The sequence below is a fragment of the Nematostella vectensis genome, chromosome 15 (genome assembly GCF_932526225.1).
Source record: "Nematostella vectensis chromosome 15, jaNemVect1.1, whole genome shotgun sequence".
NCBI lineage: Eukaryota > Metazoa > Cnidaria > Anthozoa > Actiniaria > Edwardsiidae > Nematostella > Nematostella vectensis.
Genome location: NC_064048.1, coordinates 8,005,530 through 8,029,703, shown reverse-complemented (window position 1 = coordinate 8,029,703; position 24,174 = coordinate 8,005,530). Strand labels below are relative to the sequence as shown.

At 37.2% G+C, this 24,174-nt stretch overlaps 2 protein-coding genes across 4 annotated transcripts in view; one reads left to right on the top strand and one right to left on the bottom strand.

Moving 5' to 3' along the window:
• The window catches only part of LOC5510020 (D(1A) dopamine receptor), a 46,621-nt gene that overhangs the window by 12,601 nt on the left and 9,846 nt on the right, over positions 1 to 24,174 (top strand). The gene's annotated exons all lie outside the window — the stretch shown is intronic.
• Positions 8,070 to 12,446, bottom strand: LOC5499247. The gene has a single exon (XM_048722803.1). It carries the CDS (start codon positions 11,552 to 11,554, stop codon positions 9,437 to 9,439), a length of 2,118 nt encoding a protein of 705 aa, XP_048578760.1. The 5' UTR covers positions 11,555 to 12,446; the 3' UTR covers positions 8,070 to 9,436.

The following is a 24,174-nucleotide window of genomic DNA, read 5'->3' as shown; positions in this document are numbered from 1 at the left end:
CACCAAATTTTTCTCATACAGCATGTCTGCTTAATGATGTCCAGTGGAGCACAATGACTTAAGTAAACTTAAGTAACTTACGTAAACTTGCACCCAGAATTGGTTGTTCAAATTTAAGCCCCCCTCTCTCTCGCTTATTTTTTCGTAAGTACTTTTATTGTTTGATACATTCACTGTTCGCCGTTGTATTTTGATCACTCGTGAAACTATTGAGAAAATTAAGTAAAATATATGTATAATCTCCGGCTTTATAGTAGACCCCTGGTATGAAGTAACTGCGTTGAAGAACAGTTTAAAATAACTAAAATACCTCGTGATTTTGATAGAAAAACAGAGGGGCAAAGTTAGAAGTTCTCTATTTAATTTTGTATCAACTAAAACGTTTACACTAGTGTTTTAGTTGCTTTACTTGGCTTATTACAACGAATTAGCATTGAGTCGACGGTGCTTCCCGGGTCTGTGTTCAGCGTTTATTTTCGGGGTGTCAAACAGCTTCAAAGAAACGGTTAGGCTGTATAATCGTAATCCCCTTCGCACAGCCATTTTGTTTCAAGTGATAGCTTGGCATACAAATACCAAGGGGGAGGGGGTGGGTACTCTGCTGTGATTGGATAATTTTTATTTACAAAATGCATCCAATTTTAGTTATGATCCTAACTGTAAAATACATTCCTATTACCGAAGGATTTCACTATTATGTTGAACTTCATGTAAAATATATGTAAAATTACATGTCAAATGTAAATTGATTAAATGTCAAATGTAAATAAATTAAATCTCTGCCAAGTAGGGTTAATTACTAATATTTTCCTAAGGGCTGGGTTGGGTAATGCGAAAATATTATTCGGATATACGTAAGAATAAAGATCTTCTGATAATCTTATATCTAATACGCTAAGGAAAAAAAGTGTGTGCCATCTCTCACGGAAAAAAGAAGAAACTAGAAAACTCAAGACCCACACAAATGACCATGCCTAGCTTATATGGGGTACCGGGAATTGTTTCCACTTTGAGATGATAGGGCAAAGAAAAGCTGCAATTCAACCATTTTTCTTAGCGAGAGAAAGCCCTCGTAAACGCGCCATTTTGGAGCCCTACACAGAGACCCAAAAAGTATTTCCAACTCACAGCCAAAAGCACCATTGACGTCCAGAACTTCGTGGTTTGCAAGCAAATTACAGTTAATGTTCAGGTGAAAAAAAATAATAAAGCACAATGTTGACAAGATCACTTTTTGAAGACTTTTGTTTGCCTCTTGCACGACACCAAGCGCGCGCATTTTGTAAACAATCATTTCAAAGAGGTTTTAAAACTGCCACAATAATATCAATGAAATACTTAAATATTAGATTAAACTATAGAATATAAACTTATTCTAAACCACTTTCAAATTCCATTTATTGTTAGATTCAGTTCTGATGTCCTGTCGGTCCATGTTTTCTTCGTAAATATGACCTTACTAAGTACGACAAAAGAAACACAAATCTCAGCCGATATTACATAGCCACACACCTTCGTTTCACATTTCACATAAAATAGAATGGAACCCACCACCAAAAATACCACCAAGACCGGGCCGATGAAGCAAGGATTCGTGCTTTTCAATGCCCATACAAACGAGTTGGAAAAACTTGCATTTGTCGACGTGCTAACTCGCACGAATTTCCCGCCAAACATTCTGAACACAGGGCACCCATTAAGGTAGAGAGAAAAGTAAAGGAAATATTTGACGTAGTTTTTATAGCGTAGCATATTTAATTTCTTACAGAATAAAATAAAGATAATTTATAATGAAACTTGATATATTGAATATCAATAGCACTCCTGTTATATTGGTTTATTTCCAATATGATAAAATATCCTATGATTTAATTTTGGCAAAACATTGGGGGGGGGTAAACTTTTCAAATCGAATTCATATTATTATGATTTAACGTTTTGTTTTTTAGATCAGATAGTGGCTCTCATGTATTTTATGAATTATATGCGTGGATGTTTCACGGGAACCCACTAGTACTTTTTCTATTGTATGTACTAACAACTAGAAATCAAAATCTGCACTTTTGCACTTTTTAGAAAATGGCTAAGTAACGGGAATAATCTGGCACTTCATTATTTTTAGTAAGTAAAACTTTATGTTTTTTGGAAATACGATTTAAAAATGCACTATGTTACACCTTTCAGAAGGGGAATTAAGCTATAGTTTCTAGCGAACATTCTTAAAAATGGTCTTTACTCATTAAATCGAGGGCTACTTATAATATTAGTTCGTCTAAGCCATTTTTGCGTACCTTATCCAGAGTCTGGTTCCTTGATGAATGGCCAAAATCACACAGTTTATAGCCATGTTTATTAAAATGCCTATTTGGGGCGGTTGGGAATGTGAATATCGTTAAAAATCCTGACAACTATCAAAACCGGAACTCTTCTATATGAAACAAGTGTTATTTTATTTGTCCGTTTGTATTACATGTGGTGATGCTATACATAAATTTAATGAATACTCGATTTGGCCACACCTGCTTTCTGAAACTCTCCGTAAATTTACCATGCTCTCTAATGCTCCCCGTAAATTTACCATGCTCTCTGATGGTCTCCGTAAATTTACTATGCTCTCTGATGCTCTCCGTAAATTTACCATGCTGATGTTCCGCTCTTAAATTGTCTCCAGTTCACTTCCGGAGATCCGACGCAAACCTCAACCGTTAAAAGACAAAAGAATCTATTAGAATCCGAGATATTTAACATGCCATCCGCTCTAAATTATGAATCACATCCTCGAAGGAACTTGCAATATACACACTGCTTTCAATATTTTGAAATATTTTTCGCGTTTTCCGTTTAAAATCATCGGAGATTGTAACGTAATCGACCGGAAGTAAACTGGTGATAATGCGGCTCTTATTGTCACGCACTAAGGCAAATGCTCCGATATGTCCACGTAAAACAGAGAGGACCATTTTTCGAGAGCAAATAACGAAAAGGGCGAAGAATCATAAAAACCTCTGACTGCTACATCACACACTCGCAAAAGAGTTGCGGGAACAGGGAACTTCCTAAAAGATTTTGCTAGTGGTTCAATCTCCTCTTCCTCGGGATTGCTGGCAGTGAAACTTAAAGTCCTCGAAAGGTTCGCTTGGAACGCCGCTTTATTCTAAACAGGTGGCCTGTTTATCTGGCGCACGCTTCTCGTCAATCTTCGGGTGTCTACAAAACGAAGACCTAAAACCTAAAACCTGTGACCTCAAAAGCTACGACTCCAAAAGCAAAGACCCCAAAAGCTACGACCCCCAAAATTTTGCCGTTATTAGCCTACCTTGTTTCCCAAAATGGCTACACAGCGTGGAAGTTTCATGTGAAATCAGTGATCCTTATGAGATAATAAGATTATTCAATTTGTTTTTTTTAATTTGGAAATAGTGAACTACTTGTGTTTCCAGGTGGTCGTTTCTTAAAACGCCAATAAACTCAGAAACCCGGAATGTCACCCGGTAACCTTTTTCGGGTGTTTCTTCCAAAATCTTAATTACCCGCTAACTTAATACGGGAAATCGCTTCATGTTCTAGTTGTGTCGAGTTGTAGAAAGTTTTCATCACAGACAAAACCATTCCACTGCCCGGAAAAAGTGGGCCAATCAAGGCTTACATCATTTTATCGGATTTCCTTCCAACCAATCAGGTTTCATCTCTGTCAAATGATTTGACATTGAGCTGTCACAGTGCGCCTAAAAATATAAACAGCTTTGCGAAATTATTAGAAGTTTTTCTAATGAGACTTTATTTACTTGTTCTTTGTCTTTTTTTCGAAAAATGTCGACACCACAGCCATTTTTGGGGTGCAAGTTGTCTACAGACATCGACAAAACTAGGATTTCAATAACTATTTAGCCAATTAATTCATAAATTTGGAAATTATAATTTACTTGTCGGGAACCCGTATCGGCACGCTACGCAAAAGCTTTGTTTTGATTAACACTCTTCCTCGCCAGGGAGTTCGAAAACTTTTCTGGATGCATTTTTCTAAATTACCGATAATTGCCGGGTCTGTTAGGTTACCAAGAGAGTTTTTGGGATAATTTTTCGGGCAAAGGAGCGTGTCTAAAAAATGAATGCAACTACGACGATTAAAAATAGTTCATTGGCGCGCACATAAGAATATTTCCTCCATGAAAAGCACAACAAAATCCGCTAAATTACCTCATAAGGATCACGGATTCCATATGAAACTTTAGCGCTGTGTAACCATTTGGGAAACAAGTTAGACTAAATAATAACTGAATTTTTTTTTTTTTTTGGGGGGGGGTCGTAGCTTTTGGGGTCACAGGTTTTAGGTATTAGGTTTTAGGTTTTCGTTTTGTAGACACCCGTCAATCTTCGAATGATTCGAAAATACTCTTCCTAATATCACCATCGAATTCCGCTTGTTCTTCCAAAGTACCTTTTCTTCCCTAATAAATCGATTCAAAATTACAGTCTTTGTCGTTTTACTAGGTGGTTTGAAATCCTTTCATTCTGCGTTTTGCTTCCTTTGGAATGTTTGGATTTCAAATGTTCAGTAACGAACTATATATCAGTGATTGGTGCATTTCGATCCGATAATGGTTTTATGCTCACGGTTGTTCACTGTGCTGTCATTTGATTGGTGGAGATTGCGATCCGAAACTTTTCAAAAATCATCTCCATCTCAGTTGGGCTCAGATCGGCGGTTTAATCGCACAAAAAGTATCGCACTGAAGGTAAGTCATCGTAACATTTTTCTAAATTATTCTTCGATAACTACTCTATACAAATTTAGTATGAGTTCCTAGCCATATCTCTGGACCGATAGATGCTTTTAGGCGCGATATCGAACATTATCACTGATATTGAGATTAGGATATTATCATTGTTTTCCTCTAATTACATGCTATTAGATAGTGGTTAGACCCCTTTCCTCTCCTCTTCCCTCGGTATTTTGATATTATCGGAGATTATCTTATTATAATCTACAGTTCTAGATGTCTATTTAGATACCCTTCTTCCCTCTGCTTTACCCCTCGATATTGTGATATTATCGGAGATTATCTTATTAGAATCTACTAGATGTCTATTTAGATCCTCTCCTTCCATCTGCTTTACCCCTTGATATTTCAATATTATCGGAGATTATCTTATTAGAATCTACTAGATGTCTATTTAGATCCTCTCCTTCCATCTGCTTTACCCCTTGATATTGCGATATTATCGGAGATTATCTTATTAGAATCTACTATATATCAGAAATTCCTTCGTCCTCTCCGCTGGACCCTCGATATTGTGATATTATCGGAGATTATCTTATTAGAATCTGCTAGATATCTATAGAGATTCCTCCTTCCCTTTGCTTGACCCTTGATATTGTGATATTATCAGAGATTATCTTATTATCATCTACTAGATGTCTATTTAGAAACCCCCCTTTCGTTCTGCTGAACCCTTGATATTGTGATATTATCGGAGATTATCTTATTAGAATCTGCTAGATGTCTATTTAGATATCCTCCTTCCCTCTGCTGGACCCTCGATAGTGTGATACTATCGGAGATTATCTTATTAGAATCTACTAGATGTCTATTTAGATACCCTCCTTTTCCTCTGCTGAACCCTTGATATTGCGATATTATCGGAGATTATCTTATTACAATCTACTAGATATCTATAGAGATTCCTTCGTCCTCTCTGCTGGACCCCTCCATATTATCGGATATTCGACTACAAAATCTACTGTGACTGTCACCTTTGTAGAACGAGTCTATATGTGATATTATCTGATATTATCAAGTCGTGAGATGCAATAATCAAGGTTCAACACAGCAGTTCTAAAGTTATAGTATCTGATATATATCAGTAATTAGCTTGACTTATTATGTGTAAATCTTATGATATTATCTGATATTATCAAGTCATGAGATGCAATTATCTAGGTTCAACATGGCAGTTCTAAGGGTATAAGATAAGTATCAGAAATTAGGTTTGTGAGCTTTGTTATAATATCGACTAAATATCTGATACTAGAGCCTAGAATATCTGATTTATATCCAATTTTAGATGAGTGATAAATATCATATAAATAAGTAAGTGCCTGAAATGTTCGATATCGCGCCTTTTTGATGCTTTTGATACTTCGGTAGGGGCATACTCGCACACTACGAGGAGGCCATTTTTGATATCTAAGCTTTTTTAGCAACTTGGGTTTAACAAGGACCTGCTTTATACGATTGATATAACTGCTTGTATTTTACAATATGTATTTTTGCACAACAAACGACAACGACAAAAGTGTGATTGAAAATCAATTGATGAACGAGTGGAAGGTATCTGGTACTGAATCGCAAGAAGACTCCATCATATTATTTAGATACTGACCAAAAAGGAACAAAAAAATGGCAGCAACGCAAACTGTTGTCAGTGGGGCTCTTATATAAGCAAAAAATAGGATCGGTATACAGGGTCCTCTATAATAAGTTCACATCTCTGTTGTTGTTATTTCCATAAACATTGTATTGGTTGGCAGATGTGAACTATAGGACCTTGCATAAAAAGATAACTGTTTTGTTGAAGCATATTAACTGTACCAATACTGTAGCATAATGGTATTTCTAAATAAAATCTATACATGTTAAAGTCAGGGAATATATTTTTTCTTAATCTACAGGCCAGTGTTCCATTAACATCATTTCACTCTGACCATGACCAGATAGCTGGTTGATAGACTGTTGTTTATCAACCAGCAAATATATCAAGTAGTTGGAGAAAAAAAAAATGTGACAAACTTGAACAGCTAAGCTTATATACATTTAGGTCTGATATGTAAAATTCACTATGATTATTATGTATCAAGGACTTTTCAATATGATTAATGAAGTTAAACATATATTATTTATTTATTCATTCATTCATTCATTCATTCATTCACAGATTCATCGTGGTTCCCTTACGTAACATTTTTTCAACTTGACCCCTTTTCAATCAGGAACATCATTAAATCATAGCGAATATATCTATAGGAAGATTTTTAAGCAGATATTGGATGGTGAAAACTAAATAAACCCAACTTAAAAATTGGCGATGATATTTAAAGTTAAAGAGCAAAATGTTACAAAAAGGAACACCCTTTAGGTTTCAGCCAACAAAAATACAGAAAAACCGAAATCACGCTGTATCGTCGGGATATATCATCTATCTGGACTTTAGCATACCCCTCCTAGCTTCCTAACCTGCTTTGATTTGCGTAGAATTTTCGAGGCTTCAAGACCGTGCTCAGACCAATGGACTTTATGGGGACCCGTGCCAATCATAAGATTCAAATTTAACGCAGTTAAAGTCACCTCACAAAAAAGCGTAAAATCGATCGAATTCTTCCGCTTGAGGCCCCTCAACTCGTTGTACGCATAGAAGGATAGTTAAGTAAGATTCTCTCAAAATTTGGTTACATTTCACCTAAATATAAATGATTTATAAAGAAAACTCGAGCGAAATTGTCCTCAGAGGCGAATCCAAAAATACTCAAATTTTGGCAGTTTCTATCCGGCCCGAGAGATTTGAAATAAAAACCCAATGAAGCGGTGGATCGTTTTGCTTATGCATGTATAAAAGAGATCAAATATTGGCGGGGAACATATCCAAGAAGTAAAGCAAGAACTTAGAAGAAATTGCTTTTTTGATTTTTTTCCTGGACCCGCTGAAAATGCTTAAATGTTACAAAAAGGAACATTTTGGGGTGCTATAACCAGTGCAGGATAAAAAGTATTTTATTTAAAAAGATTTTTATTTCTATGCAATTCTAGGTTTGATAATGTTTTATAGGTTTGTTCATAGCAAAGAAATATATATGTGAGATCACAATAATATTTTATTGAAATATATGTCAGGTTACGAAAAGGAACGACCGCGAAAATCATGTCTCTTTTAGTGTAACAATTATCAGAAAAATTAGGTTTATTTATGTTTAAAATCATGGTAAAACAACTAAAAACTGAAGCAGGGATAGACAACCATTCGATTCAGAGAGTAGTTGTTACTATTTTCATTTTCTGTGTTTCAGTTTTTTGGTCAAATCTCCAAGGATAATAGGCACATTTTGAATTCTCCGCTATATTGCTTCGATATTTGCAGCTTCTTTGCAGCCTCTTGAAAGACGTATAACACAAGCAAGCCTAACAAGAATCATCAGATGCTATTCGTATTTGCTTTTCCTGAGTTTAATAGCTCTTTGAATTAAAATGACTGAGATATGACGATTCTTGGAGACTGGGTAAAATGCATCATTCGTGTGCTGTATCAAAATAAGGTTTTCGCTATTTCCTTGACTTTTGCAATTTTTAGCAGCCTCTAGGAAAGCGGATAACTCAAACTGGCCTTAAAGGAATCATAATCTGCTATTCGTCTTTCCTCAAACTACACATGGATTGAAAGTGCTCAGAGATGGGTGTACTCATAGAAACATATTACAGCCTTACAGGGCAGCTTTATTAATAATGTCGCTTGCGGTTGCTGCTCATAACGTCTCTGTGTATACATTTAAGTATGATAACGTCTCTGTGTATGCATTTAAGTATAATAACGCCTCTTTGTATACATTTAAGTATAATAACATCTCTGTGTATACATTTAAGTATAATAACGTCTCTGTGTATAAATTTAAGTATAATAACGTATATGTGTATACATTTAAGTATAATAACGCCCCTTTATATACATTTAAATATAATAATGTCTCTGTGTTCCGTATGAACAAACAAGTCATTAACAACAATTTTAGTGAATCCTTCGAATCCTCTTGCGCAAACATTTTTAACAACTGAACTTACTACAAACGCGAAAATGGCTGAAAACGGCTGAAAATGCCTGGAGTGGTCATTAGATTGTTTCTACTACTTTGACTTCTTAGCTTTGTTGCGCTCTGCACGCACCTTGTCAGCAAGTTGTTGTGGAGTAAACGCAGACAACTCTTTCTTGGCCTCGTCATCTCTCATGACTCGTTCCATCAAGGCTTTTCTCTCGATCCTGTTATTGTTGTGTAGGAGATCATGAAACAGTCGCAGACAGGGATTAGACTGCAAATCTGTAAATACTTGAGACCCCTTACTCTTGAGGCATGATTCTTCAGCATCTTCCCGACCCAACATTCTTTCCATCTTCTCTTGTTGGGACATTTTCTCTGTGGGGAGGCAAGGGCTCGCTTGTGTATTTTCTTTCCTCATCAAGCTCCTTACTTTATCGTAAACCTTCAAGGCGTCGATATGCGCCAGAAGGGGTTGCTTGGGTATTTCTTGCTTCACGGCATCTAACCGAAGCTTGCATTCTTCAATGGCATCCTTAAATGCCATTTGGATAGCCTCCTCTTCTTTCTCTGTCCAGTGGTGACGACCAGACTTTTCTGCTTCCCCATTCTTCACAGGCAGGGCTTCACTTGCTTCTACATGTGATGCCCCTTCCGCATACATGATATTTCTGAGCGCCAGAGAGGTTTTTGCAGCCGACTTAGACTTCTGCTTAACGAGAATTTTTCGGCGGTCTTTTGATTGTGTCCCATGAGGTCGGCTAGGTCCTTCCTCAGATGTTGGTGCTCTTCGTGGACCACGGAAACAGCTGCTTTACGGAATGAAGCTGCATTTACTCTAATCTTCTCGACAGCCTTTTGCCAAAACGAATTAAGTTGAGCAGATATCATGGATGATGTCATCTCACTCGCTGTGAAGCTGATGAAAACCTTCTCATCGGGATCTGTTCCTGCTCTGCTGACCTTGTTTCTCATGTATTTTACATACGCCTTTAGCCAGGTGAAGACTGTGGGACTTAGCACTACATGGGCTGGGCCTGCCGAGGCAGATGTCTTGTGCTTCAAAATGGTGACAATCATTTCATCGCCATCTTTCGTGGCTCTATCTAGATCCCGCAAAGTCATATTTGCGAGCGGGCCAGCTCTACATGCATTCTCGATGCATAGGCGAGTGATGAGATGGTCTCTGACAGTACAAAAGTCTGTCTGACCCGGGGACCCTTCCTTTTCCATGTATCTTCCCAGTGTCGAGATTGCCGCTCTTACTGGAGCCGACTTAGAAAACTTCTGGACGTCCTCCGGGGTTATGAGTTTCTCTAGGTCTTCTTGATGCTTCTCCCATCTTCTTTCTTTGAACGGCTTCTTAAAGGAAGCCGACCACTCTTGGACTTGCACTCTGACCTTCGTCACATGCTCTTCTGTTAGCTTTAGGTCTTCTAACTTTTCCACAACAAGGAAACGGAGAAATCTTGATAATGAACCTAAATATGCCTTGCAGGTCCCTGGCTTCCTGTTACGTTCCAATTTCTGTAACCATTTGTCTCGAAGATGCTTCTTATTCAGGATGCTGTCGATGCGCAGCTCATCTGGATCTACATCCTTGATGATTGCGTGAACCTGTGCAACATATTGCTTAGCGGTACGCAACTCTCTTCTACCTCCATCGATACCTTGAAGCCATTGTAAAAATGCGTCCAATATCTTATCTGTGTCATCGTTTCTGCCTTCATCATCTTTCATCAGCGTTTCTGCCTTCATCATCAATTCATCTTCTTCATCGGTAACATCGATATCATTATCCTCATCATCATTACTACAACCTTCATTATCTTCGTTTTCATCCTCATCTTCGCCATCTGGCTCGTAGTCTTTGTCTTCTATCTCCTCTGCTGGGCTCGACGTTGATAAGTCATCCTTTTCCTTGCTATTGCCTGCTGCAGTTGCTTTCCATAGTGTCGGTGAAGATTGTTCTCCTGCCAATCCCCCAGTTGTTCTCTTCTTGATAACCTTTGGAGTGTCGGTGTGAATATCGGCTAGCGCGCGCTTAAGAAAGATGCTCCTCTTCTTTCCAATCGGCGACGAAGGGATAACTTCATCACTATCGTCATCACTTGAGCTGTATTTGTGTTGATCTACTTGACCTCCTCTCATTATAGCTTTTGCTTTTTCGGATTTTCTATGGATTTCCTGGAGGCACATTTCTTCTTCATTAGATGACATTGTACTGGATTGACTGCTCTTGCTTTGGCTTTGGCCCTTACCCTTGCTTTGGCTCTGGCTTTGGGGATCGGGCTCTTGCTCGGGCTCGGACTCGGTGTCAGAGGAGATCTCTACTACACACTCTTCCTGGAAATCTTCGCCTATCTCTTCCCATCGCGATTCTTTCAATAGCTGTTTGTATCTCTCGTCGTGTCGACTTAACTTATGTTTTGCATTCAGGTGGTTGTGCAACCTTCGCACGATCAGGTTGCACCCTGGGAACGAACAAACCCGACGTTTGTAAGTCCGCTTGGCTCTTTGCTCTGGGACAGCCTCTGACTTCGTTCTTTTTGCCCTAAGGTCGAACACAGACAGTGCCTCTAATGCCTTTTCGCGGCTCCATTTGTGCACTGTTATCAAATGGCGAGGGAGGTGAATCACTTCTTTCTGACAGGCAGGCACTGGACAGCGATGTTTCTGTCTTTTATATGATTTCTCCATTTTGACTGGGTCACAGCTAGCCATCTTATGATAGAAACAGAACATAGTAATCATAACCTGCGCAACACGCGTCCCTTTTTAGGGCCTAAATCACCCTATTGCCCCTCACATGTGTTACTGGATATTCTAGTGAGCTATGGGGGGCTCCCATACAAATATCCAGAGCATTTCATCCGCATGGTGTTGGGGCACCATAAAGAAAGCAAACGCGGTACTTACCTTTAAACGTCGTCTGGACTTCAAAATGAGAGGAAGACGTTATCTTGCTTGTTTAATTACATGCTCCCCTCAATGTGGGATGTAAACCTTAATATTTTAGTGTTTAAAACGCTCATGAATCGACAAAAATGTGTATCGGTGTATATCATTAAATAAAAACAAATTCAGCGAATTAAATAGAAGCAAGGATGTCACTGGCTGCGTATTATTGATGAAGAGCGTTACTACGCATGCGTATTATTGATGATATCAATGATGGAGCACCGACATTATCAATCTTATTCTACAACTTATTGTTACACTAATATGTACTTATACAATGTAGGAGATAAGAATAAAATGTTTTATTTGTCGTTTAAATAGGGTTTGGATATTTACTGTAGAATTCAGTTTCTGAATTTAGCCCTATTTTCTAAGGTTACCAAAAGGAACACCCAAAGTTACGAAAGGGAACATGTGCTCCTTTTTGTAACTTGGCTTAGGTTACAAAAAGGATCACAAATGTTACAAAAGGGAGCACATGGTTACAAAAAGGAACATATGCTCCTTTTTGTAACTTGGCCTATGTTACAAAAAGGAGCACTGTTCCCTTTCGTAACCAAACCTTGGTTACAAAAAGGAACAAAGTTACAAAAAGGAACACGACTCGGTTACAAAAAGGCCCATGAATCTATTCATTCATTCATTCATTCATTCATTCATTCATTCATTCATTCATTCATTCATTCATTCATTTATTTATTTATTTATTTATTTATTTATTTATTTATTTATTTATTTATTTATTTATTTATTTATTTATTTATTTATTTATTTATTTATTTATTTATTTATTTACTGGCTTATATTTGTCAATAGATGCACAATGGTCCATGTAAAAGGGTGGCCAAGAAGCAAAGCTAAATAAATAAAAAATAATGACTTGGCACAAATCTTAGAGAAAGATAATATGAAAGCAAAAAAAAAAAACACTAAACTGTTATTTCATTCTTTTGCTTAAAAGCAAGGGATTGTCTTCTACTGCAATTTTATTTTCTAGGGATTTGTGTTGACAACCCTATCAGCGATATCAAATTGTGAATGATGATTCTTAATTAACAGCCTCCTGGGTATTCCAAACTAACTGTAAGAATTATGACTCTTTATTATTAAAATTATAGATGCCTAGCCTCACTGATGAGCAAATAACGTGACTTGCCCATAGCCACAACAAGACAGCAGAAACTGAATGGAAGCCAGGGTGGCAAGCTGTTTTCAGTGGATAGTAATATATACACTTGCCCAAAAGAGTGAAGCCTCAGCTGGATGGCAGGAATCTTGCTGCAGAATGTTTGCGTCAAGGAAACCAGGTAAAATCATTTCATACTTGCATAAACAACAGACTTTCATTTACTGTAGTATTTATTAGGCAGATATCTACTAACAAGTTTCAAAGGCCTGCCTCATATTTTCCAATCTTCAATAAAAAAAATATCATTATAGCATTGAAAAATAGACAAAAACAATAATGATTGTAAAAAAATGTTTTTTTTCTAGAAAAAAAAAATGGATATTTGTTCAGACTCAATTATCTCCTGTGTACATGAAAATGACTGCATCAAATTGAGGACACTTTTTTCATTAGTTTTTTCGACAGTAATCTAATTTCTGTTTATTTAGAAGGTGGTTTCATAGCATGGGGGGACTCCCATAAAAGCAAATAGGGATGAGTGATTGTCAGCAAAATCAATTTTAACTCTTTGAGTGTGGTCAACATCCATTTTTTCAATTCTTGATAGATGGGAGTGGTCCATGCAATTTGTAACCTTACTAGTGCTGAAAAGCACGAAAAAACATTTTTTTTTAGTTTTTCCTGATTTTCTTTGATACTGCACATCTCTTTTCTGAGAACATTCATGTCTAGTTGTTCTATTAGGATATCATGATCCACTAGTGTGGGGACCCCTTAGGGTTAACAGAGGTGTAATAATTTTTTTAAGGGATAGCGGTTGGTAGGATTTTATAACCTAAAAGATAGAGTGATCCCCAATGTCTACGACATTTTTTTCATCGAAAGTACTTATGTCACAATTCAAGCTCATAAAATAAGTTTATACGATGTGAAGACACACAGTCATTCGGAGGATACGCTCAAACCTAGTTCCCGTTAATTATTACCAATAAAAAAAATTAATTATATTGGTTCTAAAACGTTTTTTTTAGATGCTCCTATGGGAGACAAGATGCAGATGTATTATTCCCAGAACCAACCCAAGAAGATCAGCGGCAGAGACTCAAGCATCTGTCACGCAACTCCCGTCACGTGACTAGCATTTCTGAAGCACCTGAACTCTAACGGTAGCTAGCTAATGATGATAGGCAACTTGCACTAACTTTGATCACATAACTTTTTGGGTGCCAAAGTAGCGCGCACTCCGGCTGTTGGCGCAAATTAACAACAAAAAAGCAACTTATCCAGCTCTTACGGATCAGCCAGAAAATTTTCGTGTGTCAGATTTATTTATTTTTGATTTCCGTATGTCGTTCTTTGCTATTATCACGGCTAGCGCGTCGGCGTTGTTCGTTCGCCAGCGATATAAGCAGCTCGGAGTGCGTCACACTTCTGATTCTTCCAGTAAGTTTCCTTGCTCTGATTCTCCTCGTGAATTTATTTAATGCTCCTCATAAATTTATCTTGTTCTGATGTTCTCTGTAAATTTACCTTGGTCTGTTAGTACGAGAAGCATCAGCGAGCATGGTAAATTTACGAGAAGCATCAGAGAGCATGGTAAATTTACGAGAAGCATCAAAGAGCGTGGTAAGTTTACGGAGAGCATCAGAGAGCGTGGTAAATTTACGAGAAGCATCAAGAGAATAGTAAATTTACTGAGAACACCAGCGAGCGTGGTAAGTTTACGGAGAGCCTCAGAGAGAACGGTAAATTTACGGATAGCATCAGAGAGCGTGGTAATTTTACGAAGAGCACAGAGAGCATGGTAACTTTACGGAGAAAATCAGAGAGCATGGTAAATTTACGGGGAGCATCAGAGAGCATGGTAAATTTACGGAGAGCATCGGTAAGTAGTTGTGGGTTTTTTTGGAGTAACAAGGATAAAATTTATATAAATAGTATTTATACATTATCGTCTTCTTGAATAAAAGTTGATAAAGTAGAACATGTCCACTTTGAGTCAATGGTTTTATAAAAAACCCTTCAAGCGGTCGATAAGTCCGTTATGCTTAATATAGATATCAAGCGGTGACAACACATCATCAAATTAACCACATAGCTACAGAAAAGACTGTCTATATTCAACCAGGTCAAGAGACTGCAAGTAATCGTCCATTTCGTCAACAAGTTTCGTCCAGTTATTCGCAGATTGTTGAAATGGACCATGATTAAACAGAATGAGACTGTTTTTGATCTCGAAAAAGTTCAAATGGACAAGACCATAGAATGGTTATATCCGTGCTTTTTTGAAACAAGCGTATCGGAAAAAAAAATGACAACTCTGGATAGGGTAAATTAAAAAAACTTAAAAAAACTCCCGTAAAAGCGTAGGCGTACTAGCAGATTATTTCTCGTAAATGACCAGATCTTATATCAAGGTACAAATACTGCTAACCACAAATTTAGAAAAAGGGCCGAAGAAGGCAAATGATGCATGTTTTTTTTATCATTTTATACCGTCACTAAGAAAATATCACGTAAGTGCAAAAGTGCAGATTTTGATTTTATGTTGTTACTATAGAAACAACAAATATTGGTCCAGTCCTGAATAGAGTGTTTTTAGTTTACAGAATCTATATATAGCACGCTCATATTTTGTAAAGCGCATTGCTATAATTAATTCTAACTTTGTATTATCCTTAAATCTTATTATCTGTATAAATGCTTAACCATTTTTTTGTTAAATGTTACCCGATGTAAATTGTGCAACTCGGCCTTTTCCCTGCAATGCAATTATTTTGAAATAAACTATTTATCTACCACTTGAGGTAGTTTCAAAAATTGTAAAACAGCTCTTGAATATCTAACTGACATTAGTTTGTATATGGGGCTCCGCTTTATGGCAGTGCCGCAATATATCTAGTAAAAAGTCTACTATTATGAGTTCTGTGCTCTATCAAGTGATGAGCAAGCGATAACTATTTGGTTTCGTTTTGGAATGAATTTCATTAAACTACCATCTGGTGGATTCAAGGCTTCAGCAACACAAGCAGGTTTGTTTAAATGCATTTTTTATGCATTTAAATGCATTGTTTTTATGGTGAGACGGATGCAAGGAGAAATATTAGAAACAACGCTTTCAAAATTTTAAAAGCTAAACAATGCGACTATATTTTTCAACCCAAAAAAGAAAATGAATGATGTTCAATTATTTTTTATTCTTATTTTTTCCTCGTACCCTTCTCCGCTTGCCCGCCTATAAATCTTTCAATATATATCTAGGGTGTCTTATTCCACTAAATAGGGGAATAAAACCACACAGATAGCAAGTCTGATGGCTAATTCTCTACGTTGCATACATAACATTTTGTACCACTCTGCTTGCCCGGCTGTAATTCGTCGTATTTATAACAGTAACATAATGGCGCAGTCAAATCAGTCTTGACTTTCGTCCAATTGCACGTCGATTTGGTAAGGTTCTTCCCGCTGCATATGGTGCATTTCTATTGTTTCTGCTAGCGCGCCTTGACGTCTGCATGCATTCCATTCTCCTGCTCTACCTTGCACGTTGGCAACAACAGGCTTATGCCTAAACAGAAGCTGTTTGAACTCAGGAATCCGCCAGGCGTACACCACGATGTTAATGCACGAGTTGGAATATTGAAGATAAAGAAGAGCCTCGTATACTTTTAAATAATCAAACGAGAAACCTGAGGCGTGTACGACCGAGTTACAATTACTGGGCAGCCATGTGACAAGTGACGCCAGCGTGACAATGAAAAGCGTGACGGCAAGCTTCTTATCACGCAATCTTTCACGAGCTCCGTGTCCGTTGATATGACTCGCCCTGGATCTGATCATGATGACGGTGTAGGCAGCAGACATTATTAAAAGAGGCAAGAAGACGTAGATAACGAAAAAGGGAAATGAGTTCGTCATAACTGCGACCGGAATGGACATTGTTGTCACTGTACTAATACCGGCGAGAAGCCAAGGAGTCCCGATCAGGAGAACGTAAAAGGTCTTACCCGTTCCTCGGTGATAGAAAGGAAAGGCGACGGCAACAAGACGCTCCACCGATACAGCGGCCAGAAAATTGACCGATGAAAAACATGAGAAGACATTCAAACTAGGGAGAATAAAAAAGGCGTCATAAATACGCCATAAGGATAGCGCTTCGAGAGAAAGGATGGCATGAAACAAGCAGTGGATTCCGACAAGGAGATCGGCGATGCACAGATTGACGAGTAGGTAGTTTGATCTGCGCCTTCGGAGACTTTTCCTTTTGAGGAAGATGACAAGGCTGATGGTGTTCCCGATGATGGCCAAAAGTCCAAGTACCGTTCCGCACGCGATAGATGTCTTTGAAAGACGAACAGTGTATCACTGTGCTGTAGTGTTTCCGCTTTTATTCATTTTTGATTACGTGTTGTTTTTCTAGGGAATGTTTAGCGTTTTCGAGGTAAATAAGGAGAAATATGTTTTCTTTATCGTTTTATGAGCTTTGATTCGCTCAATGCAGGCGGAGCTAAGTCATTTCACATGAGTTCGAGAACTCAAAACACTAATAGACGTACCGTATTTGTATCTTATTGGAGGCTCAAAATTGAGTAAAGTAATTGAAAAACACCATCATTACACTTTAAAAGACCCCGTCTTTCCTATTATGAAAAGCATTAAGGGTCCGCCACACCAAGCAAATGCAAAGATGTCAAACCATTTATCAAAACATTTGGCGGCTTTATTAACATTCTTGTTCAGTTTCAGACTACTGACAATATAAAGTTTTGAAAATTCACCAAGAAATACAGTGTATGGTGTCAGTGATGTCTTAGGACATTTTGATAAAAATTAATTGAACAATATATTATGTTAGGCCTAGGGAGATCACTTTACGTCACATCAATAAACTAAACCATTGAAGGAGGTCCGGCCTTATCATTCTTTTATACAGACAAGCAACGTATTATAAGAAAAAAAACATTGCATATGATAATAAGATTTAACAACGCTTATTAGTTTTAAATTCGATAGATAATAGGTCCATTCACTGATGAAATAATCTTGTTGCCGCAACTAGTTAAAGAAATGTCATTTGTGCTCATCAAATGCTCGTTCTAAAACGAGGAAAGTCCAAGGAAATAGATAGGATTTTGACATCGATCCTTCTTGCATTACTTTTTGTGTTACTTTTCCATTGTAAAAAGAAAAGAAAAAACAGTTAAAAAAGAAATTTTAAACATTTTACGACTTTTAAGTTCCACCCATTTCATTAAACCTTTAATCCATCAGATCATAATTTTAATAAAATTTTAATAAAATGCATCTCCCAAACAAAACCAACTCTTAGAAAGTCAAGGTCTTTTAGAGTGCATGTGTGAAAAATATAACTCGCATTACCCTTTTCGGTAAATTCCGGGAAAACGCGATTAATTTTTCCATAATTTCCCTACCAAGGAATATGCGATGAAAATGCGACCAAACGGTGTTATTTTACAAGGTTAATTTTTCATGCGTTTTATTTTCTAGACAGGAAAATTTTTTGGATTACTTGCGTTATCCTCTCGGTAAACGGCGGGAAAACGCGATTGATTTTTCCAAATTTTCCTACCAAGGAATATGCGAGGAAAATGCGATCAAACGGGGTTATTATACGGGGTTAATTTTCAATGCGTTTTCTGGTCAGAAAATCTTTGGATTAATCGTGTTATCCTTCTCGGTAAACGCCGGGAAAACACGATGGATTTTTCCACATTTTCTTGCCAAGGAATATGCGAGGAAAATGCGACCAAACGGGGTTATTTTGCGGGGTTAATTTTCTATGTCTTTTCTAGTCAGGAAAATCTTTGGATTACTCGCGTTATCCTCTCGGTAAACGCCGGGAAAACGCGATTGATTTTTCCAAATTTTCCTACCAAGGAAAATGCGAGGAAAATGCGACCAAACGGGGTTATTATACAGGGTTAATTTTCCATGCGTTTTCTGTTCAGGAAAAGCTTTGGATTACTCGAGTTATCCTTCTAGGTAAACGCCGAGAAAACGCGATGGATTTTTCCAAATTTTCTTGCAAAGGAATATGTGAGGAAAATGCCTGGAATATCTCAGATTAAGGAGATTCTATACAGTTTCCCGAATGCCCAACCATCCTGTCAATCACAACTCGTATCTTCTGCTACAGGGATCGGATCATCAAACTATTTGGCCATGCCATGTACCTAGGAATGAACTTTATATAAATGTAACATGTGTTAACATTGCTGTTTCTATGGCAACGGAACGGCGAACCCGTTAAATTCACTATTCGCGAAGTGCTGTTCGTTACAGGGAAATTTTTAACAAATAAGCTATAGGATATTGTACATCAGACCTTGGTCGACACTTAGAGGGATTTTTATTAAAATCTATAAGAGGAATTCCGAGAAATTGGCGAATTTTTATTTTCAAGCACTTTGTTATTTACCTACTCTGAAATTCGCACCTGAAAAAAATTATTAAATAAATTATTAAATAAATATAAAAAGGATTTTGCCAAATTTAGATGTTAGTTAAAAAAAACAGCGAATTCTAGCTAATTATGTGACATCATCATCCCCCATCTTGGATCCGCCATCTTGGATTCAATGAAAGTTATTTATTTTAATCAATAAAAACTGGGTGGCAATATTTTAAGCTTTTTGACAATATTTAATCTTCGTTTCAAGTTGTATTAATGATTTCAGGTGGATATGAATGTGTTTTTGCTATTTCTACAAGCACTATTCCGAGAGGGTCAAAAATTGACCAAAAAAAAACACCACCCCTCCCCCCCTAAAATAGAGTTGTAAATTTTTATTGTGTTTTTTTGCAGAACTTGGTATAAAACGTTTAAATAAAATGGATTTACGTTGAGCACGTCGTATTAATAGTTGATTTTAACGACTTAAAGCGTTTAGCCTAATTTTCATTAAACCTATGTCTCAAAACTTGGTTACTATGGTTACCAGGCTACACATATCAAAATTTTGTTTACACCAAACTGATCCCAGATAAAGTTTAGGAAAAGTCATCAAATTTCAATGCTTTTGCCCTACTAGTTCAAAAATTATTACAGATCAAAGGTGCTGGGGCCTCAAAAGCCCCCCCCCCCCCCCCCCCCCCTCGGACTGAATAGGGTTAGAAAATGCGAGGAAAACGCCTCTCAAATTTTACAAAGACGGGAAAAGAATATTCAAGATTATTGCGGATTTTCTATACGTTTTCTCACTTACAAAATTAATGGAAAACGCGGACTTTTTTTTCCGTGAATAGGTTCGATTGGGACCTTAAAGCGCATTTTTCGTGTAATGCATTTTTATATTTATGAACGTGGTGAGATCTTGATTAATCTTGATTTCGTTAATCTTATTATCGTCCAATTGCACGTCTATTTGGTCAGGTTTCTCCCCACTGCATATGGTGCTTTTCTATTGGCTCTGCTAGCGCGCCTTGACGTCTTTCTGCACTCCATTCTTATTGCTCTACCTTGACGTTGGTCGCAACAACAGGTTTATGCCTAAACAGAACCTGTCTAAACTCGGGAATCCTCCAGGCGTACACCACAATGTTAATGCACGAGTTGGAAATTTGTAACATATTAAGAGGCGTGAATGCAGAATAATCAAAATGCCAAGGATTAAATAAACTTATGACCAAGTAACAATGAAAGGGCATCCATGTGACTAGTGATGCCAGCGTGACAATAAGAAGCGTGACGGCAAGCTTTTTATCACGCAATCTTTCACGGGCTCCGTGTCCGTTGATATGACTCCCCCTGGACCTGATCATGATGACGGTGTAGGCAACAGGAATTATTAAAAGGGGCAGGAAGACGTAAATACTGTAAAAGGTCACTGAGATCATAGCGGCGATATATGAGTTAACGTGAGGTAAGACCGCTGTTGTCACTGTACTAATACCGGCGAGAAGCCAAGGAGTCCCGATCAGGAGAACGTAAAATGTCTTACCCGTTCCTCGGTGATAGAAAGGAAAGGCGACGGCAACAAGACGCTCCACCGATACAGCGGCCAGAAAATTGACCGATAAATGACTTGAGAAGACTTTTAAACAAGCAAGAACGACAATATGAATACGCCATGAGAGGAGCGCTTCCAGACTACCAATAACGCAGTAGATTCCGACGAGGAGGTCGGCGATGCACAGATTGACAAGTAGGTAGTTTGATCTTCGCCGTCGGAGACTCTTCGTTTTGAGGAAGATGACAAGGCTGATGGTGTTCCCGATAATAGCCCAAAGTCCAAGTACCACTTTGCACGCGATCGTTGCCTTTGAAAGGCTGTCCATTTTATCTGTGTTCCACTGTGCTGTAGTGTTTCCGCTTTTATTCATTTTTGATTATGTGTTTTTTCTTCGGGAATGTTTAGCGTTTGCGAGGTAAATAAGGAGAAATATGTATTCTTTGTCTTATCGTTTTATTAGCTGTTCTTCGCTCAATGCAGGCGAAACTAAGTCATTTCACATGAGTTCGAGATTAAATACAACTCAAACAATTGAGGCTCAAAATTAAGTAGAGTAATTGAACAACACCATATATGTGCACAATAATTTTTTTTAATATGAAAGACCACTTTCTTAATATGAAAAGCATTAATTATTTAGCGAATACAGAGAATGACATTATAAAGGTTTGAAAATTCACCACAAAATACATGTGTATCTGGTGTAAGTGATGTCTTAGGACATTTTGATAGTGTAAACAGCAATGGAACAAGGCATTCTATGAGATCTTGGGTGAAAGGCTTCGGCTTGATTATTCCTTCATACAGACAACCAACGTAATATTAAAAAAAAACATTCAATAATATAATATAATAATAATTCTTGATAACCAGATCAAAATCTTAATTCGCGCTTCCTTTTATGGCAGTGAGGCTGGTACCTGGTACTGTATTATTCACACTGTAATCAGATATTATATTTTATGTTCCAGCAAGTTCTAGCGAACGGACTTTGAGTTAGCGTGTCTATTTACTGTACTTTATTATACAGAGGACATCGTCATGTACACAGGGCATCGTCACTCTATGCGCGTTCAGTTTTACTTTCTTTTTATTCGCTCGTGTTTCTAACATAGTTGCGAAGTCCGTGCGCGCCTTTGTTCCAGAAATCAATCTATGTCGGGGGGATATCGTAGATGCCCCGTCCGGTTAACTTGTTTATTTTCGTGCTACAGCAATATTTTGGGAGTCGTAGCTTTTGGGGTCACAGGTTTCGGGTTTTTGGTTTTAGGTCTTCGTTTTGTAGACACCCCCCAAAGTCCATATACCGTATCGCACAGGATCGATGCCTTTAAAAGACCATCGTTTTTAATTGTGTTCCACATTGCTGTAGTGTTAGTCCGCTTTTATACATTTTTTAATAAGTGTTTTCTTGGAAAGGTTTAGCGTTTGCGAGGCAAAGAATGAGAAATATGTTTTCTTGTCTTATCGTTTCAAGATTACATACAACTCAAAACAGTAATAGAATAATTGGAGGCTCAAAATTGCGTTTGCAATTTAAATCCCCAAATCCAAAAGAGTAATTTAATTGTAAAACACCATAAATGCACATTAAAGACCCCGTCTTTTTTAATATGAAAAGCATAAAAGGTCCAACACACCATTTATTATTTAGCTACTGCAGTGAATATGCCAAACCACTCGTGAAAATCTTTGGCGGCTTCTTAACATTCTTGTACATTTTCATTCTACTGAATATAAAATTTTGAAAAAATGATATAAAGAGTTTAACGCTAATTAGTCTTTTAAAAATTCAATAGATAATAGGTCCATTTATGAAGAAATATTACTGTTGCGACTTGTTAAAATGGATTTTAAAACGCAATCTTTGCTATCAAATACCCGTTTTAAAAAGAAAGTCTACGAAAATACATAGAACTTTGTTAAGCAACATTTTAGCAAGTTTTCAGATTTGACATTGAATCTTCTTTTTGGGTTTTTGTTCCCATTAGTAAAAAAAAAAAAACAGTTCAAGACTTTTTACCTATTTTTACGACTTTTTATTTCTAAATACACAAGAACACATTGGCAGGTTGTTCAATCGGTCCCTTTAACCATGAAAGCAATACCCCACGAAATCAGAATGTAATAGGTATGTCAAGCGTTTATTAAGGGTATGTTTTGTTTCTTTTATTACTTTGTGTTGAAATTGGTATGTAGAAAAAAAAAACATACCTTTACATACTTACACCAAACTTTATTTATGGACTCCGATACAGACAGACGGGGGTGATCATTTTGGGTGTGGTCAACAGAAATTCTTACCCCAAAGAAATTGCAAATTGGGTGTGGTCGATAGGATTTTTTTCCCTTAGCAGAATCGGAATAACCGCTAAACATCCCCTGAAAGAGGAATGAATAAAAGTTCTAAACGTTGGCATATTTTTTATGACTCTGTTTTGGTTCTCCATTTTAATCCTCAAACCCCCTTAGGAATAGCATTTGGTCGAATTTTACACCCAAGATGGCAGAGAAATACTTCTAAACTCCCAAGGTTGGTCGAAATTTTATTACCATAAAATATAGAGCGATTACCTCCGCCAACCCCTCCCTGGGTCTCATGGTCTAAACAATCATTGAATAACATAGTCCAGTCAATCTATGTCAAAAAAAGTGCCAACATCGGACTAATTGCAGCACAAGGTTTTTTAACGGTTTCTTGCACAGAAAGTATCCCTCTATATAACATACTAAAAGTCTAAAAAAAAAAATCGGAGCACTCAAACACCCCGAAAAACGAGTTCGAGTTTTCACATACAAGGCTTGTATGAAAAACCTTTAAAAGAAAAAGTCGACAACAACGCAGATTTATGTTTTTTAGAACGATATTTCGGCAGGCCAATACCTGCCTTCTTCAGGTTATAAATGAACTCATTTATAAATGAACTCAACTCAACTCAACTCTAGTTAAAGAAATGGATTTTAAAGACGCCATGTGTGCTATCGAAGACCTTTTCTAATGAGGAAAGTCCAAGAAAATACCTAGAACTTTGTTGACTATCCTTTTACGTTTTAAGGAAAAAACACCATCTGTGCACTCTTGAAGATCTCGTCTTTCTAATAATGAAAAGCATAAAGGCTCCAACACACTATTTATTGTTATATAACCCAGTGAAAGTCAAATAATTTTTCGAAATCTTAGGCGGCTATATATGAATACTTCTTTGTACATTTCTGACTAACAATCGAAGTCTTAATAAAAATTCGCCTTATTATTATTATTCCAATATTTCATTTTGCATTACCTTTTTAATTATTAAAAATTCACAAAA